Source organism: Talpa europaea (genome assembly GCF_964194135.1).
Source record: "Talpa europaea genome assembly, chromosome: 5".
NCBI classification, from domain to species: domain Eukaryota; kingdom Metazoa; phylum Chordata; class Mammalia; order Eulipotyphla; family Talpidae; genus Talpa; species Talpa europaea.
In genome coordinates this window covers 48,048,480-48,064,013 of record NC_140071.1, presented here as the reverse complement: position 1 = coordinate 48,064,013, position 15,534 = coordinate 48,048,480, and the positions used below count along the sequence as shown (strand labels likewise).

Sequence of the window (15,534 nt, the reverse complement as noted above, 5' to 3'; positions counted from 1 at the left end):
ATAAAATTGAAAGGCAGAACTCTTTCTATGATTCATGTTTCAATACTCCTGACTCTGAACGTTCATTGTTGAACTGCTAGTTGATTGCTTCCGGTAATTATTTGAACATTGACCTTATAAATTATGTGAATTTTATCCTCTGTTTCAGCTATCGTGGACGATGAAAGGCTCTCTGCAGAGGAGATGGATGAGAGGAGGCGACAGAATATCGCTTACGAATATTTGTGCCACCTAGAAGAAGCCAAGAGGTACGGTCCAGACTTAATCTATTTGTGCTTCTTCTCTTGAAAATAAGATATTAAAAAGAATAGTATCCCATGTCTTTATTTGCAGTTTTGTTGATAGCATGGACCTGTTGTTTTGGAAATGGTCAAGCAGAATTGAGGAAAAGTTGCTGCCATAGCCAAGATCAAGGTTTTAGAGAGGCAGATGTCCCTTTCTCTTTCAACCTCTCAGATTATTTGAAATATTCAACCTCTCTGATTTGGATGTGGGAGAGCATCAAACACTTAACTCAACTCCTTCACCACCTTCCCTTCACAGAGCTCCCTTAGATCTTATATGCACCCCACACCAAAGATTGTCGGTGCCAGTAAAACAATAGCATATTGGGCTAAAGTCCATCGGCCACTAAACTAGAAGGTAGTTTTATGACAGTAATCTCCTTTTTAACCCATGGACGTGCAACCATTTAGGACATGTCTCTCAAATCACATCAACTCCTTTAGTCATTTTAGATTAAGTAAATATTAGGTTCGCCAAGGAGAAAGTGAAGATAAAGAAAATATTTGCACTTTGGTCTCTTTATCAGAGAAATCAGGACTCTGTCCTTTCCTGGGGGAACACTGTGGTGGCCATATGCCTTGAGTTTGGTTCTCATTTAATGATTTGTGCTGTGACAGGAGCAACAATTGTTCCAGGGACAGATATGTTCCACCCCTTTTATCTGTATAGCAAAGTAACATTTTGTCAGTGGTTATTGCTATTAATTATCTCTGATCATGGTAAATAGCTATCTACAGAGCTAGAAGAATGAGGTTTGAAAGCAGCGTTTTGTAGAAGACCATTCAGTTACACATGCACTTATTTGACCTCCAAAGTATTTAGAAAGGGATTTCTCAGGTATGTTTAATATTTTAACCATGTCTTGTAACTCTAAATTCTAAAGACTGTTTTAAAGGTCATTTAGCATGTCCGTGGAGTCTAGAGTTAGGTTGCAGGTCACAAAGACTCACTGTCAGTCCAAGATTATTAAAAATATGCTTTTAGTCAGATATTGCTTAAAAAGTTAGATAAGGAAAATGATACCATATATATTCAAAATATGCTTTCAGTGAAAAAGCTTAAGGAAAATTAGTGGAAACTTCCAACATACATCTTGTATTTGCAGATTTTGCCTCTTGTTTTTTTTTTGTAAGTGGGAAGCAGCATCACATGAGTCAGGTGTATGATTGGGCATCAGAGATGGTGTGTGGGGGTCAGGCTGTGGAGTTGGTAGACCAAATTTCGTGGTCCCAATTCCACCATTGAAATGAGCTGTGTGACCTCTCACCTTTAGGAGCTTCTGTTTTTGCCTCTTCAATGGGATAATAAAGATGGTATCACCACTGACCCTATTTGTTTCATGGATTTCTTTTCTAAAAATTAATTAAAATCAAGAAGGTGTAAGTATTCTGTAAACTATAGTGTCAGTCAGGTGTGTGGTGATAACGTAACCATAGTTTTCTCCCCAGTCTATCAAAGTGGTGTCATTCTAGCTTGAAAACTTATCCTCTTCAGTTTTTTCAAAAGTCTGTAGTTGAATTTTATTTTAGAAAGTCAGCATCATAATTACCCCAGGTTCTTTGAAAAAAGCTTCCTTAGGAATAATTTTACTGAATCATAGACTATATAATACATAGCTTTCCTCTGAGATTGTTTTCCTAAATTTATTTTATAAGAATAAAGTAAATGTAATAGCTATTTATGAATCTTTTATTAAGGCCTGACACTTTTTGTGACTCAAGGAAGCTGATTCTTGGTCATGGATTAAATAAAAATTAGTGGTTATATTAATATGTATTATCAGAGATAATTATCAGAGATAATTAGTAGTTATATTAATATGTATGCTGTGATTTCAGAAAGCATATTATATAGAATTCCAGTGGTCCTGAACTCAAAAAATAAAGGGGTGAATCAGTCACAGTTCAAAAGATTATTTATTTTAGGAGATTTAGTGCTTGATTTATTTTTTGTGAAGTTAATGCCTTAGGAATTTGTCATAGTGGGTTTATTATAATGCATGCATATGTGTGTGTGTGTGTGTTAGTGAAGTTCACTGAAATACTGAGTTTCTAGTAAGTGGCACACTTACAATGTGAGTTCAGCTAGGAACTCTTTGTTTCTCGTTTCATTCGAACTGATTGTGGTAGATTTTAATCGGAAATGTATTGGTTCTGCTTCTGTGCCTCTTTTTATCCTTTCCAGAGGAAAGGAAGAATATTTCAGAAGGATATCTACTATTGGATGGCCTATATGTCAACATTTTTAAAAAATTCAGAATTCTAATATTTCAACATATTCTTAATTTTGTTTTATTAATTTCAGCAATCTGCAATAATTAATACCAGGTCATTCAAGAGTTTCTCCATTCAGAGGGAATATCATTATCAACATTACAAAATAAAAAGGACTATAAGGGAACACTCTGAATAATTGCATGCCAAGGAATTAGATAATCGAGATGAAATGAAAAAATTTCTAGAAAGACACAAACTACCAAAACTATCTCAAGAAGAAATAAAAAATCTAAATAGCCTTAAAACAAGTAAAGTGACTGAATTAGTAATTAAAAAACATCTCACAAGCCCAGATGCTTCAGAATAGAATACTGCCAGATGTTTAAAGGAGAATAAACCCAGCCCTTGAAAACTCTTCCCAAAAATACTAGCAGGATATGGCCTGTCTTATTGAGAAAAATATTAGTCTGATAAAAAGCAGAGACATCTCAAAAAAAAAAAAAACCTACAGGCCAATATCCCTTATGAATAAAAATGCAAAATTCCTCACAATACTAACAAACCTGATCCATTGACATAAATAAAAAGGATTCCATATCACCAAATAGGATTTATCCCAGGGATGTAAACATAATTTAACCCAAATGTAAATCAATCAAGACAACTCAATAAGGGAAAAATTATTTTTAAGAAGTGATGTTGAGGGCCTTCCTGGTGGCGCAAGGGGTAAGCACCATGCTATGAAGCAATCCGCAGCTTCTGCAGCACAAGTTTGATCCCCGGCCAGGGAGCAACCCACAGTGCGCAACAGAGCTCTCCTGACTCTCCCGCTGCTCCCCTTAGCAGTGTACTTCTGTCAGTCTGCCTGTTCTGCCCCCTGCTTTTTTCTGGTGAATCCTCTCACCACCCCCCCTGCATCTCTGGCCTGTACCCCAGCTCTTGTATGCATAAATAAATAAATCTTAAAAAAAAAGAAGTGATATTGAGACAACTGGTTATAAATATGCATAAAAATGAATTTGGACCTCTGCCTCACACCGTATATAAAAATTATTTAAAAATGGATCATTAACCTGAGAATCACTACTATATAACTCATAGAAGAAAACATAGGAATAAATTTTTGTGGTCTTACATTAGGCAATGGTTTCTGAGATTTGGCACCAAAAGCATAACAAAAACAGAAAACTAAATTTGACATCATAAAAAATTATTTGATTTTTGATTTAAAGGATACCATCAAGAAAGTTCATGAAGAGTACCTACAGAATAGGAAAAAATATTTGCAACTCATGTATCAATATAAAACTAATATTCAGAATATATAAAGAATAAATATCCAGAAGATATTCTGGACTAATATAGACAGAATATTTACTATAACTTAACATAAAGTAAATAATCTAACTTTAAAATGGGCAAAGTTTATGTATAAGTATTTCCTTAAAGAAGTGCCAATGAGCAGTAACCACCAGAAGTATCTTTAGTCATTTGCATTATAAATGCAAATCAAAGCTACAATGAGATAACACTTCAGACTAAGGTAGTTATAATCAAAAGGACTGACAATAACAAGTGCTTGCAAAAATGTAGAGAAACTGGAACTTACACACATTGCTGACTGGATTGTGAAATGATGCAGTTACTTTGTAAAACAGCCTGGAAGCTCCTCAAAGAATGGAGTGAAAAGTTACAAATGACTTAATTTCATCACAGGGTATCTACCTAAGAAAATTGAAAAATTATGCTCACATAAAAACCTGCATACAAATGTTCATTAAAGCTTTATTCACAATAGCAAAAGCAGAAACAATGTAAATGTCCATCTACTGTTGAGTGCATAAATTGTGCTACATCCAGACAGTGGAATATTCTTCAGTACTGAAAAGAAATTAGAAATCAAGTCAAGACAATACATAGAGGAACCTTTAAAAATGCAGGTGACTGAGTGAAAGAAGTCACCCTAAAGTTAAAATCACATACTAAATGATGACAACTACATGACATTCTGGAGACATTAAATTATGGAGACGGTGAAAAAGATAAGTGGTTGGGGAAAAAGAATAGATGGATCACAGTGAAAATACTGTGAATGATTCTATAATGATGGCTCCATGTCATTAGACATTTGTCTAATCGAGAATGAACCATCGTCATGTTAGTTTTGACAACGCATGTACTAAAATTGAAACAATACAGAAGAGATTAGCTTTGCGCCAGCACAAGGCTGACATGAAAATTCACATTCTCTCTCTCTTTTTTTTTTTTTTTTTGGTGATTGGATGCTGAGATTCTTTTGGTTTTCTACATTATTAAATATGTCTGAGAGGTCAAAAAAGAACCATAAGGTAAGGTATGGACTTAGCATGATTTTGCTATGTCAATGTAGGTTCATCAGTTGTGATAAATATACCTGTCTGGTGGAGGATGTTGATAATGGGGCAAACTGTGCATGTGTTGGGATCAGGAAGCCTGAAGAGCTCATCTCAGGGCCTCATCTGCTCAATTCTTCTATGAACCTAAAACTGCTCTAAAAATTAGTCTTAAAAGATGAAGAATGAAGTACTGATACATACTGTGGCATGAGTAGACCTTGACAGCATCTGAATGAAAGAAGCCAGACCCAAAAGGCTACATATTTTATGATTCTGTTTATATGGAATACCCAGAATAGGGAAATTCAGAGACGGAATGTAGACTACTGGTTGCAAGAGGCTGTGGAACAGGAGCAATAGGGACAGCCCAAGGGTATGGGGTATCTTTTGGGCTGATGAAAATGTTCTGAATTGATTGTGGTAAGCATGTCACAACACAGTGTACTAAAACAAAAAACAGAGAACAAAAAACACTGAGCTGTGTACTTTAAAAGGGTGAATTGTATAATACATAAATTCAGTCTCATTAAAGCTGTTATCAAAGAACAATTCCTTTGTCAGACTGGTTTGGAGAGGTCCTTAGCAAAGCTGTTAAATAAGATGAATTGGCATCTGGCAGATAAAGTGCACATAGAAGGTCCTTCTAACATGCATGCATTATCTAAACACGATTCCTTTTGTAGATATTTTTGAGCATCCTCTATGTGCAGACAGGCAGAGCAAGGTCACTTTGGGAGATGAGAGCAAGCAACTATCAATGCTGTGCTTAAAATATTCAGTTTGATTAAAGCTTTTACTCAAGCATTTTAAATACTTTCAGTTATGTTTGCTCTGTTTACTAGAGCATCACCCTATATCTCTCATATGCTCACTGCTCTGTCCTGCCACCAGCGTATGAAGACTTCCAATATCTCCTGCTGGATGACTACAATGGTCCCTAATTGGTTTCCCTACTCTTCCCTGGCCCCTTCCAATCCTTTCTGTACTATAGTCCAGTGAATCTATTATCAGATGAATCTTTTCAAAGCAGATCCGTTGTGGTCAATCCTTTCTTTTTTTTTATAAATGAACTTTCATTGGTGTATTACTACTCTTAGGATAAAGACCAAAGGCCTCCTAGACTCCACATAGTCCAGTCCTTGTAGCCTCTCCAGTTTCCTTTTGTGCCCTGTTCTCTTTTGCTCTATACTCCAGCCACATTGGCCACATTTAATTTCAGGGTCACTTCTACCCAAGACCTTTCCATGTAGTCTTCTGTTTTCCTCTTCATAGCTAGTCAGAGTCTACTCATTATTCAGATCTCAGCTTACATTTTCAGGGAATCTTCTGACCTCCTCTTCTAGGTCAAACAACCCCATTATAAATTATCATGATTACATATCATCTTACATTTGAACGAATTATTTCATTGTCCAGCATTGTTACTAATAAGAATTGATTATACTCTACTTCCTGTACTCTGTAGCTTTCCTGGAGGTAACAAGTAGACTATTTAGATTAATGGTGGATAGGATTCTTGATAGTTGAGCTAGATGGCCGGTTTAGAGGCAAAATTTAATCTTCGGATTGAAAATTTTGTATTGTAGTTAGATGATATCTTTCTGCCATATATGTGATCCAATGAGTTATGATATTGGCATTTCTAGGTAATTCTAGGTAATTAAATAATACCATAGAGAGCTAGAGGTCAACCAGAGAAGGACATGGAGTATTTTTCAGTGGATAAAAGAAAGGAAAATGAGGTAATCTGCATATATTTGATAACTTATGACTGAAATTATTGTTCAGTTTGTAAAATCATGATGTCTATACAGATAGACCTATTAAGTCTCAAAGTAGTATTTTTTAATTGAGATATAATTGACAAATACCTTAAGTTAGTTTCAGGTGTACAGTGATAATTTAATATTGGGGAAATGATCACCACAAGAAGCCTAGGCAGCATCTACAGAACATTAATATCAATGGCAATGAAGGAAAGATGAAAAGGCATTTTAAGACCAAAAAACAGGTGTGGCTCTGCACCTACAGGGGGTGTGTTTCTCTATAGACTAAATGGTTTACCTGCTTTCGTAGAGACCTATTCATAATTGTGTTGGGAGGCAGAGGATGTCTGGGATATGTATTAAATATCCATGACTGTAACAAATTACACTAAAACTTACTGGTTTAAATCAGTAAACATCACAATTTCTGTGTCAAGAATATGGATTGGGTCCTCTGGAGCTTAGTCTGACAAAACTGCAGTCATCACAAGGGCTGATCTGCTTCTAAGCTCATTTCTGGTGTTGGCAAGACTCAGTTCCTGATGGACTTTTGGATTGAGGACCTCAGTTCCTTGCTTCTGTTGGTCAGTCTTTCCTCAGTTCCTAGACACATGGGTGCCTCTGTCAGGAAGCTCACAATATGGCAGCTGGCTTCCATCAGTGAGTGAGAGCAAGAAAGGACAAGTTAAGATGGAAGTCAGTCTTTCAGTAACCTATTCTCAGAAGCATGTCCCATAGTTAGCTGTATTTTATTTATAAGAATCAAGTTACTAAACCAGCCTGTGCTCAAGGGGAGAGAATTACACAAGGGCATGAATTCAAGACAGGGATTGCTGGGGTGACATCTTATGCATGGCTTTCTATGGGTGTGTCCATTTTCTTTTGAAATTGACCCCAGCAAAGGTACTTGGGTGGGGGAAATCTTTATTACTGTCAGAAACCAGATCAGGAATTGTAGGCTGACTTGGTCTAAATGATTATAGTATTAAGGTTATTTATGCTTTGATGTTTTTTTTTTTAATTGTGAGGTATTTGAAACTAAGCTTTTCATTCCTCTACCATTTCAAATAATACTGAATGAACTTTTAAGTTTTCATTTCAGGCAAGCCCTAAAACCTAACTTTATAGCTTCTTTGCTGTGGGAGTTTTGCTGAAATGGGCTGTGCAGACAAGTCTGCTACTCATAAAGGCTTTGAAAGGGTCTCTCTGATGCCAGAAATCCCACTGTTTAAATTTAAAGGAGTAACTTTTTCCAAAAAATGAATACTGCTGAGATTTCATATTAATCTTGATAAAATATATTTGAATAATTAAAATGAGTCTATTTTAAAAACTTCAGTTATTTTGTGTTTTCAGACAATTGGAAAAATTGAAGTTGGAGAGTTCTTTTTGGAAAAACTCAGGGTTGAAGAAGGGACTCCAACTGGATTTATTAGGAAGGTCAGGGAACTGCAAAGGAAATCTTGGCAAGAGATGCAGAGGGAGTTTGCAAACTGAGTTGAGCAAGTAGTTATGAATGAGCCTACTATTGTATTTCCCAAGGAAAGTTCCTGAAATATAATATTCCTTTTTTTAAGGAACAAGAAAATGCATACAAATCATTTGCTGTGCTTACTTTTTCTGTCCTACCTCTGAAAATAAACAAAGCTAAAAAGCCTTCCCTTGGTGATGGGCTTGTTTAGAAATGTTATCTTCAAAGAACTATTTATGTGAGCCAAGCTGTTCTCTGTATTAGTGAGTCTGGGACAGTTTTGTATGTGCCCTGGAAAGGAAACAAAACACGGGTGTGATTTCTTTTGTATCAGTACTTACAACTCAGATTCCAAAAGGACACCTCATTGATTAGATCAAATCTCAAGCCCCAGCCTTCCCTAGTAAGTTAGATAATCAGGTTGGAAAGGAGAATGCTTCAGATGTTTAAGCAAATGAGTGTTGGTTTGCTTAACACTGAATATTTGTTATTATTTCAAGAAAAAGAATCTTACAACTGGGGAATTCTTTAGAGAATCTAACTGGATTTCTTGCACATGCTTGGACCTCACTGTCTTTATTCCTAAGGTTCTGCCCAGGGTGAGTGCTCCTAAGCGATGCTAACGCACACTTGGAATTTGGAGGGAAATATCTTTCCCAGTAATCAACCCATTAAGGGACCCATCGCTCTAGATAAAATGTTAATGAAGTTTTAAGGAATTCTTAATTGCCTTTTCAAAGCACAAATAGTTTTCATTTTTCTCTAGTGGCTCTGCCTTTCCCCTTTTGCTCCTTGTTCTCTTGCCGGTGACCCGGTCTGCTGTCTGGGATAAAGCAGGGCTGCTCCAGCAGTGGCTGGCAGGCTGTTGGGGAAGGGGGTACAGCAGAGCTGAGAATGGCTATTTCTTCAGTCTGGCTCCTGTGTGAGGGGAAGGTCTTCCTCTGCAGTCACCTTTCTGGGGCTATTTCCCCACCACATGCCTTCAGGAACCATGGGACAGCAGGTCCAGAACTTTTCTTTTGGCAGACAGGTCTTGTCACAAGGTGACCCACAGCAAAGGCAGGGAGAGACAGTGACATGAGAGAATGGGGTCTTCCTGGGCTGCTTAAGGGTGAGACCCCACCTTAGGAGTGTCTCCATGCACAAGAAAGACCTGGTACCAGCCTGCCAGAGCATGGTGCTTGTAACTGGGACCTCAGGAGAGACATTGGTGCTGAGGTCCCGCTGGGCAACGTGGAAGGGAAAGAATAAGGATGTAAAGAGAGAAACTGCAGGTGACTGGATTTGGGGAACCGAGGACACTGAGAGATCAGATGCTTTGGGGCAGATCCAACCATAGCTTATCTGACTCAGCGGGACACATTTTCTGGTCTCTCACTGGAACCTGTCATTGGTACACCTTGTTGGGAGACTTTTTGGGTTTTAGTTTCATATAATCTGTGTTCCAGCCTGGCTGTATGTGGGCCAGGTGCCAGTCAGGTGTGCTCTGACAGGTGAGCATGTGACTTCTCAGAATGCTATATTTTAAACACGAATAATAAATATTATCATCTCCAGTGAAAGAGATGTTGAGCAACTGATATTTGATCCCAAAGGTTATGTTACTTTCTCAGACTCTTTAAAGGTGGAGAGCTGGGAAAGGTTTGGAATTTTCCATTGTCTCAAGTATCTCTTTAGTACATGTTCACTACTGTTAATTCCATGGCTTCTCCACTATAGGATTTATCACGTGGTTGTCCACTCATTGGGCACAGTTCCTAGAGCACTCAGCTCATACAGGGTTGCTCCCATTTTATAAGCGAGAAACCAAATCCTGGAACACCTAAATTTGGTCACACCAACAGGGGCCGAAAACAGCATTTTAACTCAGATCTGAGTTCATAGCCAGTGTACTGAAAAACTGTAACATACCATCTCTTTTCTTAATTTCTTAACAGGTTTTGGTAGTATCTTTATTGTAAATTCAAAATACAGTCTTGGTTTTATGTGGACTTTGTTCTAGTTCTCGATCAGTTCTCACTGCTTGAGTTTTGGTGAAATTAGTGCAGTATAACTATCCTTTACCTATTTTTGGTTCTCTTTTCCTTTCTCTTTTTTCCTCCCTTCTCTGTTGCTTCTTGTTCTTTTTTTTTTTTTTAAACTGGTACCAGTAGTTTGTTCTGGGAAGAACTTTCCTTGAGTTCTTCCCTTCATCATCATCTTCTTCCCTCCTACCCTCTGTCTCTTTTCTTAATCTTAAAATTTCAGGAGGAATTTGCAATTTACTGCAATGTAGACTTTATACTCTTCTCACACAAGATAGCTTTGGTGCATCTTTATCCTTGGTGAGGTCAGGATTCTGCAGTCAATTCATCAGTTGTCTTTGTGGTTCTGCCACTATTTTTATTGATTTGAAAGGACACTTTGCTTTTTTGTTGAAACATCAAAAGGTACAAGTAGCAAACACGCTGTGGTTTCTTCCTTCCTGTATAAACCTCCCCTGCAGATGCTGCCTCATGCTGGGGTGCTCAGAAGTCATAAAACAGTGTCATTATTCAAGGCGTGAGGGACTCTGAGGAAGCCCTGTGGGAGAAACATTTGTGGAAGGTTTGCATGATGATTTTCTTATATCTTCTATTTGCAGGTGGTTGTGCAAGGTAGAAAGGTCTTTGTTGCTTTTTTTGGTGTAGATGCTTTTTTCCAAGTACAAATTCCCATTTCTTGAAAGGGAGTACTGAGAATCAGAGAGGCTCATCAACTCATTAACCCATGGAGGAGTTAGTGGTGGATTTGGTATTAGGATAAAAGTATTCTGACTCTTTGACAAGTGCTCTTTTCACCCCACAATTTTAAGTCATGCTGATTAGAAAAAAAAATATTAGTAGAACACTGAATGGTCAAAGTGCACAAAAGTAAAAGTGAATATTAAAATGTTTTGGTTAAATCTGTTCTGGGTTTTTTTTGTTTTGTTTTGTTTTGCTTTTAGTTAAACACAGAATTTGTAGTATAGGGGAGATAACCATTTATACCTTTTTGTCCTGTATTTTTTTTTTTTTTTTTTTTTTTGCTGAGAAAGTTAAACCCATTTAGGAACTAGAACAGGAAATCAAGAATTAGCAATTCTAGCCATTTCTATACTCTCCTAGTTCTGTCTTCCTTAGCATAAATGTTCACTGATTTTTTTCTCTTCATTCAAATAAACAAACTTTTGCAGAGCAAAAGTTGAGGGAGCTATATCATCTGAGTGAGACTGACTCAGGACAGTGATTCTCAGATTCACTACCACCTGCATAAGGTCACGGCGGGGCTTGTGCAAATGTAGGCTTCTGGGGAAAATGCCAGACCCTGCAAATCCATCTCTCGGAAGTGGAGGTCTGGAGTTTGCATTTCGGTAATCACCTGGTAAATGTTTATGCACACTGAAGTTTGAGAATTGCATTCTCAAGAGGGAGGAGACCAGGAACTGTGGCTGATGCTGTCTCAGTAGTTCTGGCTTTTTCATCCCCGTTCAGACAGAGAGAAAAGCAATATCCCTTCCTCTGTGATAAGAGGAGAGGTAGAGCCTTGAGGGATGTCTTCTACTGAAATGAGGAGAAGGGGATGCAGGACTGAAAACAACTGTGGGGAATATAATTAGGAAAATAACTGCATCAGCCAAAGTTGGATAGAAAGCCTGGCTTGTTTTGAAGAGCTAACTAAAGTTCTAAATTTTCCTAATGGAACCAATGTATTTTTCCAATAAGATGAGAGAAAATGAATGGGGCGGTTAGGCTCAGAGATTGGCTGTTGGATTTGTAGAAAGTCATGGAAAGGGGAACCTGGGTGTTAATGTGAGCATTGCTGACATTTGGGTGACCTTGAGGTCCCATCTGGCTAATGAATCTCCTGAAAGTCTGAAGGGTAAGAGGGAGTAGGCCATCCAGGGAGCATCAAGGAACTACCGATCATGAGGATAAAGGAAAGAACCTAAGGATAAGGAAGTGGAGAAATGGGTAAATAGAAAGCAGTAGTCAGAGACTTGGAAGCCTGGATCTTAAAGGTGGAGTATTTCTGGGTAGTGATAAGTTCCAAGGTGTGGTGGGGCTTGTGTGTGATTGAAGTAGAATGGAGGTGAAACCTTTAGATAGAGGAGGAAATATCTGGGCTGTATCTTTGGGTGTTTCCAAGTCATCCACCTTCTTTTTGAAGACTTCAAAGGTAAGTGGGCATGAGAGTAACACAATGACTTTGGCAAGAAAGGAAAGTCCTAGAGGTCAGAAGTGTCACAAGGTTGTAGAGTGAGGGACAGGAATGGGAGAGTCTTAGAATAGAGATGGTATATATGACCTGGAACAAAGTTCACTAGATTGGTGATGAGTGCCCCCCCCACCCTTCCCTTGCTCCTATGAGTCAAGGAAATTTGGACAACAGCCACTCATGGCTTATATAAGTGGTATTATGGAAAACAAAACAAAACAAAACAAAACAGATTTCCTTTAAGACAAGAAGGTGGGGAAAATGTAAACAAAAAGTTAAGACTATAGGAGAATTCCATTTTTACAAGTCAGCTATTCCCAGAGAAACATCAGAAGGCTCTGGAGTATGTATAAAGAAGGCGATGTGATGCCAGCCAGTCATGCTCTGCCTCTGTAGTTGCTTTTTTGTGCATGAAATTAAGTAACCAAATGGGCTGTGATCAGTAAGTCACCTACTGGTCAGCTTAGTGGTACAGAGACAGATGACTGTATCTAAAATAGTGCATGTGGGTCAGCACTTTTACTGGAGTTACTGAAGCCATTGCAAAAACATGTTTAGATTTATTCTACTATGGTAGGAACCCTTTTGAGATCATGTTACTAATTTATTATAATTCGTTAGCTGTGTGACATACCCTTTAAGATCTTGTGACCCGGAGTAAAACAGTTTTACATCATGACCCCAGATTGCATTGTGATGTGTCAAAGTGTACTTGTGTGTGCCTAACTAAGCAACAGAGTCAAAAAGCAATACTTTATCTTCATTATATAAAACACACCCTGACATTTACTGCTTTGTTCTAATTCATTTTCTTAGAAAATACTGGTTGTGAACCATTGCTTTGATTTTATGATGGTTTAAAAGGTTCAGCCTGCAGCTGGGCAACTATGCTTCTGCTCTCTGGATCCTGCCTTAGTAACACTAGATGCTTTTTCCTAGGCATCTCTTGGATAAAGAACATTTTCTGTAGATAGAGTTCATTGTATGGCCAAGAGATCATGCTCGATCAAGATCTTCTTTGCTTAAAACCTTTATTGATTCCACATTGCCTACAGGATTGAAGGACACCATAGCCTGGCCAGTGGCTCACATTTGACTTACTCTTTTGAAGATTTCCTGCAGTTGGTTAATTAATCCCACCTTAGGTCCTTGTCCTGTTTCCATTGCTCTTGTTAAAATTTATGGTAACTTTTCCTGCTTAAGAGCAGCTGCTGTAGAGAAGGTAATAGTGCATCAGCCTGGGTTGAATGGAAAGCCTGGCCATCAGCTCCTTGAGAAAGAACCTCCTCGTTGTCAGTATCCCCGATGCCTCACACAGGGCCCGCCACTGTGTGGAGGCTAGCTTGGTTTGCCTGAGTGCATGTTACAGTCATCTCAGAACTCCTGCCATAGGTTTCTTATCTGTTGTGCCCTAAAGCAACCTTGTGAGGGACACTGATCCTTTCCATTGAATGACTCTTGCTGATAGTTGATGATTTTCACTTTCAAGTTGCTTGGGTCCCTTTGGGGAACATAGGCCAGCTGATTTTGTTGGGTGTTTTATTGTGGAGAATGTTGGTCCTGAAACAGAGCACACACATTCCAGATATACACTGTTACCCACAGATAATTCGGGTGGGGGCATGTGCCATGCCTCTCAGTTTTGGTTGTCACCTTTCCATTTCAGTGGCGAAGTTTAATGGCTGCTACATTTATGGCATTGTGGGAGAGGAATTTTTTTTTTTTATTTTATTTTTTTTTATAAATTTTATTGTTATATTCCCCATACAATTGCAGCCCCCCATTCTGACCCCAATCCCTCCCCTCCCGCCCCCGCACCCCTAAAAGTGTCTCTGGTTCATAGTTTTTTGTTGATTTTGATTTTCACTTTCTTATAGTTATTCATTTTCCTGGTCCCTTATTTAAGTTTTCTAGATTCCTGCTATGAGTGAGACCATCCGGTATTTTTCTTTTTCTTTTTGGCTTATTTCGCTGAGCATGATCCCTTCCAGCGCCATCCATGTTGCAGCAAATTGCATGTGTTTATCTTTTTTGAATGCTGAGTAATATTCCATGGTATATATGTACCACATCTTCTTGATCCAGTCATCTATTTTTGGGCATTTGGGTTGTTTCCAAAGCTTAGCTATTGTAAACAGTGCTGCTATAAACATAGGGGTGCAGGTGTTCTTTGGAATTGATGTTTCTGTGTCCTTTGGGTAAATACCTAGGAGTGGAATTGCTGGGTCATATGGAAGCTCTATGTTTAGTAGGTCCAGAAATCTCCACACAGCTTTCCACAGTGGTTGGACCAGTTTGCACTCCCACCAACAGTGCAGAAGAGTTCCTTTTTCTCCACACCCTCGCCAACATTTGTTGTTGCTAGTTTTTTTAATATGTGCCATTCTCACTGGTGTAAGATGGTATCTCATGGTAGTTTTGATTTGCATTTCCCTGATGACAAGTGATGTTGAACATTTTTTCATATGTCTGTTGGCCATTTGCATTTCCTCTTCAGAGAAGTTTCTTTTAAGCTCTTCTGCCCATTTTTTGACTGGATTATTTTCTTTGTTGTTGTTGAGACTCATCAGCTCTTTGCAGATTTTTGTGATCAGTCCTTTATCATTAGTGTTGGGTGCAAAAATGTTCTCCCAGTTGGTGGGGTTTCTCTTTGTTTTTGTTATTGTCTCTTTTGCTGTGGAAAAGCTCTTTAATTTGATATAGTCCCAGCTGTTTATCTTTGCCTTCACTATCACTGCTTTGGGTGATGAGTCTGTAAAGATGTCTTTGATGTGCAAATCACGTAGTGTTTCGCCTATATTTCCTTCTATATATTTTATGGTTTCAGGTCTTATGTCTAGTTCTTTAATCCATTTTGAGTTGATTTTTGTGTATGGTGTGAGGTGGTGGTCAAGCTTCATTCTTTTGCATGTAGCGACCCAGTTTTCCCAGCACCATTTATTGAACAAACTTTCTTTGCTCCAATGCATAGTCTTTGCTCCTTTGTCAAAGATTAGTTGACCATAAACCTGTGGGTTTATTTCTGGATTTTCTATTCGATTCCATTGGTCTGTATGTCTGTTCTTGTTCCAATACCATGCGGTTTTGATGATTATGGCTTTGTAGTATAGTTTGAAGTCTGGGAGTCTGATGCCTCCATTCCCTTCTTTTTTTTTCAGGAGAGCTTTGGCTATTCGGGGTTTTTTGTGATTCCATATGAATTTCAT

General features: G+C 38.2%; 1 protein-coding gene across 1 annotated transcript in view; it reads left to right on the top strand.

The window, feature by feature from the left end:
- Nucleotides 1-15,534, top strand: part of IQGAP2 (IQ motif containing GTPase activating protein 2) — a gene marked incomplete at its 3' end in the record, with an annotated part of 261,119 nt that overhangs the window by 41,260 nt on the left and 204,325 nt on the right. Inside the window, exon 2 of the mRNA XM_084234138.1 lies at nucleotides 149-248. Within this exon, the coding sequence (XP_084090264.1) occupies nucleotides 149-248 (100 nt within the window). The remainder of the gene's footprint in view (nucleotides 1-148; nucleotides 249-15,534) is intronic.